Source organism: Pterocles gutturalis, unplaced genomic scaffold, assembly GCF_000699245.1.
Source record: "Pterocles gutturalis isolate BGI_N339 unplaced genomic scaffold, ASM69924v1 scaffold49075, whole genome shotgun sequence".
Taxonomy (NCBI): Eukaryota; Metazoa; Chordata; class Aves; order Pterocliformes; family Pteroclidae; genus Pterocles; species Pterocles gutturalis.
In genome coordinates this window covers 1,298-5,272 of record NW_010140028.1, presented here as the reverse complement: position 1 = coordinate 5,272, position 3,975 = coordinate 1,298, and the positions used below count along the sequence as shown (strand labels likewise).

General features: G+C 51.2%; 1 protein-coding gene across 1 annotated transcript; it reads left to right on the top strand.

Annotated features, from left to right (window-relative positions):
- Positions 1-218: 218 nt before the first annotated feature.
- On the top strand, positions 219-2,908 carry LOC104469124 (src kinase-associated phosphoprotein 1-like; the record flags this gene model as incomplete). Its single annotated transcript, XM_010083506.1, has 4 exons — positions 219-302; positions 1,769-1,893; positions 2,476-2,539; positions 2,747-2,908. Coding segments are annotated over 4 exons (435 nt in total), but the record flags the coding sequence as incomplete, so codon positions are not given.
- Between the last annotated feature and the right edge of the window lie 1,067 nt (positions 2,909-3,975).

Sequence of the window (3,975 nt, the reverse complement as noted above, 5' to 3'; positions counted from 1 at the left end):
GCAGGGACTCCAGCCTGGCAGGACAGGCTGGCTTATCTCTCCCTTACTTGGTTGGGGTTTAGTATCTAGGTTTGCTTGCCTGAATTTTGTGCCAGAAATCTGCAGGATTTTGTTGGGGGGGAAAAAAAATCTTCTTGCCCCCAAATATTCATCGAAAGCATACAGTGAAAGACCAGGAATGACTATTTTTTACTCTTTGGCCATCCTTTTCTTTGCAGAGCACAGCTTTTTCGGGTCGGAGTGGCAGAAGCGGTGGTGTGTCCTCAACAGAAGGACCTTTTACTACTACGCCAATGAGAAAAGTAAGTGGTGAGAAATCAGCCGCTGGTCCCCAGAGCGTGGGTGGGGGCTGGGGGCATGGGCAGGGCTGGAGAAGAGAAGGGGAGAGCCCTCGCTGGAGGCTAATATTTGACAAGAGAAAAGTGTATTCCATGGGAAAGCTGCAATTCCCTGTCAAGGCATAAGATGCAGGTTACAGAAAGGTAGGTCTCGGATTGATTTTTGGGATTTTTTTCCCCCAAACACCCTTATAGGTAAGGAACAAGAGAAGAGAAACCCAGGAGCAGAGCTGTGTGTAAATAAAACGATGCACCAAGCTTTCCATTAGCCATCAGCTGCCCCCTCAGTGCCTGTATATAATCCCTGTGTCAGTGTATATAAATATTTTGCGGTCATGCTCCATCAGGTACATATAAACAGACAGCTAATATCTCCAGCAGAGTTTGGCATGATGAGATGTATGGCCTCACTCTGTTCCGTCCTTCCCGAAACGCGGCGTGCTAACGGCTCGCACAACGCCCACGGACATCCCTGGTCTACAGCAGCTAGCCCAGGGCTCGGACAGGCTCAACTCCAGTGGGTCCTGGGGATGAAGCTGTTTCTTTGTCCTTCTTCCCCATCCTTTGTCTGAGGATTTGTTTCCCAACAAGCTTCCCAGCTCCCCTCACCCTGGCGGGGTACGTGCGGGGGTACGGGCTGCTCGGGCTTCCCCAGCCAGCTGCCAGCAGAGGTGGGCGTTGAAGCCAAGGGTTGATGTTGGGTTGGTGAGGACCAGTTGTTGGCTTCCAAATGCTCTCCAGAAGACAACAGAGTAAAGCAAACCTGTTAGCGATGGGCTGCAATCCTTATATGGGGCTTGACCTCACCCCTGGGAGTTTTTTAAGGATCTGCAAATCAAAAAAAAGATCAAGAGCAACTGCCTGAAAGGTGCTCCCATGCATCCTCATGGAAGGTTCATAAGGACAGAATGAGCTGGGGTAGATGAAGACGCCTCAGATGGCTGCAGTGAGGTTGCCTTTGCCACCCTGGGTGACACCGGCTGTGCGTGTGCACCAGCAAGACCTGTCAGCCAAGTCTCAGAGGTCCCACTGAGGATTTCTCCTTGTACTCCAGCCCGTTAATCCCTTACCAGCAGCACAATCCCTGGTATCGCAATTCCCCGAGCACACAGCGTCTCTGCTTCATTACAACCGCCTCGTCTCACGCAACCTTCTGACCCCAGCAACCTCTCGCTGGCTGTTCGCAGTCTCTTGAGGCTTTAAAGGACATCCTCTTTGCTGCGTCTTTATGAAGACTTTATAATATTCCCTTTGGATTTCCTGGGGGTGGATGTGCTTAGACTGAAGGGTTATTTTCTGGCCGTTTCCCACTGAACCGCGATGTACCTCAGTTTCCCTATGTGAGCAACAGATGCCTGCACCACCCAGCAGTGCTGCGAGCTTGATAAAAAGATGCAAACTCCAGACTTAGCGTGTTTCTCTTCTCCCAGGCAAGCAACCTAAAGGCACCTTCCCCATTGAGCACTACAGTGCCCAGCTGGCTTCCCACCTCCGCAAGGACTCTCGGAAAAGATGCTGTTTTGAGTTAACCTGCCCTGGCAAACGCACCTACGAGGTAGGAACTGGGGGGAGAAATGGACCTTCTGTGCTGGGCATCTCCACATGGACCTTCCTGTGGCACAAGAGTGATCCTGGGCTCTCTGAGCACTTGTGGGGCACCAGGATCAAGTGAGAACATGGGTTAGGTGCAGTAGAGGGTGGGGTTTGGAAAGTTCAGAGCCAGGTGAAATTTAAACCTTCAGTTTGTTGAGCATCCAGTGGAGAGCCTAAAAACTGATGTAATGAAAAACCCGACCCAATCCACAAAGTGTGCACGAGAGCCTTCCTGAGCTTCTGGGAGATTCTGGAGGTAGAGTCTCGGTTCAGAGTCACTATGGTTTGTTCAGTGGGGACTGTGGTTTTCATCTGAATTATTTTAATGAATTAGTCTTGACAGCCTTCCTCTGGGATAGTCTAGCTTTGTTCCGCTTCTGTTTCCCTGTTTGGAATAGGGAGATAAAGAAGGGAAATGACTTTCCCAAAGTCACAGGGAGGAGAACAGCAGATCCAGGATCTCCATCCCCTGTCCTAGCTGCAAACCCTTTTCCCGCTTCCTACACACAAAAGCCAGGACAATAACAGGTCAACCTCTTTCCAGTTCACAGCCCCAAGCCCAGCAGAGGCTGAAGACTGGGTGGATCAGATCCAGTTCCTCATGAAGGGTGAGTCTGGCAGCTTGGTCCAGGCCAGCAGGTCCTGGCAGCATCTTCCCACCCAGCTTGAGATGCTCCCTCCAGCACCAGGTGGGCTCGTGCTCAAGGGGGGACCTTCAGCTCGCTGAAAGTACCAGCATCCCACCGGTACTCTGCTTTGCTCTTTTTCACCATGTTTTTGCTCTTTTTCACCATGCTTTTGCTCTCTTCTGCCAGATCTGAGCTCCTTCACTATCCCACACGATGAGGAGGATGAAGAGCTCTACAACGATGTGGACAGTTCTGACTCTGTGAACACAACATCCCACAATACTACCCTGAATCAGGATGAGCCAAATGTTGAGATGGAAGAGGATGACATCTACGAGGTTTTGCCAGGTGAGCAACCAAATAACCAACCAGCCGTCCCCTCGCCTTAGCCCTGCAGACGCGGCAGGAGACCTTGGCCACATCACTCATCAGTGGCAATGAACATCTAGGGCTCTGCTGAGTTTAACAGACCCATAACTCAAAGGTTTAACCCCATTTCTTTGTTCAGAATGGTTGATGGTCCCCAAGAGCAAACTCCTTCTGTTCTGGGGAGGTGGAGGGTTTGTGAACTCGGGTGAGGCAGCTCTCGGAGGTCGTGCTCCGTTCAGCTCCAGTAATATTGAGTTTGGTGAGAGTGGAATCTCTGGGCTGTGTTACCTGGAAAAATCAGACTTCAGATGATGAAAATGCTCCCTTCTGGGCATGCAGTCATGGCTGTAACACAATTACTGGCCGTCCAAGAGATGAGAAAATAACTGCATTAAAGACTAGCGCGTGTTCACCGACAGTGCAGGAGGTCTGGAGGCAGCGGGGCAGCCGGGACCCAGGAGCAATCTTCCCGGCACAGAACCAAGCAGCCTGTGAGGGTGACACGGTCTGCAACATTTCTTACCCTTATAGCAGAAATCACAGGATGACATGCCCCAGGGCTTGGTCAGCAGGTCACCTGAGCCTTGTTCAAACACGTGCGCTGAGGTTGGGACCACCGAGCTCTGCGCCTTGTCCCCGAGAGCAGGGTCCCTTGGTGTCTGTGTTCAGAGATGCAAAAATAGCTCCTTGTTTCTTCTTATTTATTTCAGAACTTTATATTTGTAGTGATTAAAAAATATATATATTTAATGCGCCAGAAAATTTTATGGTGCCTGAGATCTTTGTCTTGTTATTGCTGCCAAAGGAAATCTCTGCTCAGCGGTTTGCATGTGGCATCCAGACAGCTGCCGGGAGCAGAGCTGGGCTCCGGGGCTGCCTGAGCAAAGCCTCAGCCTCTGTCTATCTCTCATCTTTTCTTCCTTCCTCTGTTTACACCCTCAACTCTTTGGGCAGTAGCTTTCCCTTCCCCTGGGCGTACCTGCAGCGATCCCGGAGCTCAGCAGGATGCTCTGCACGGGGTCCCCAGGCTGGTGCGCGGTGCTGAC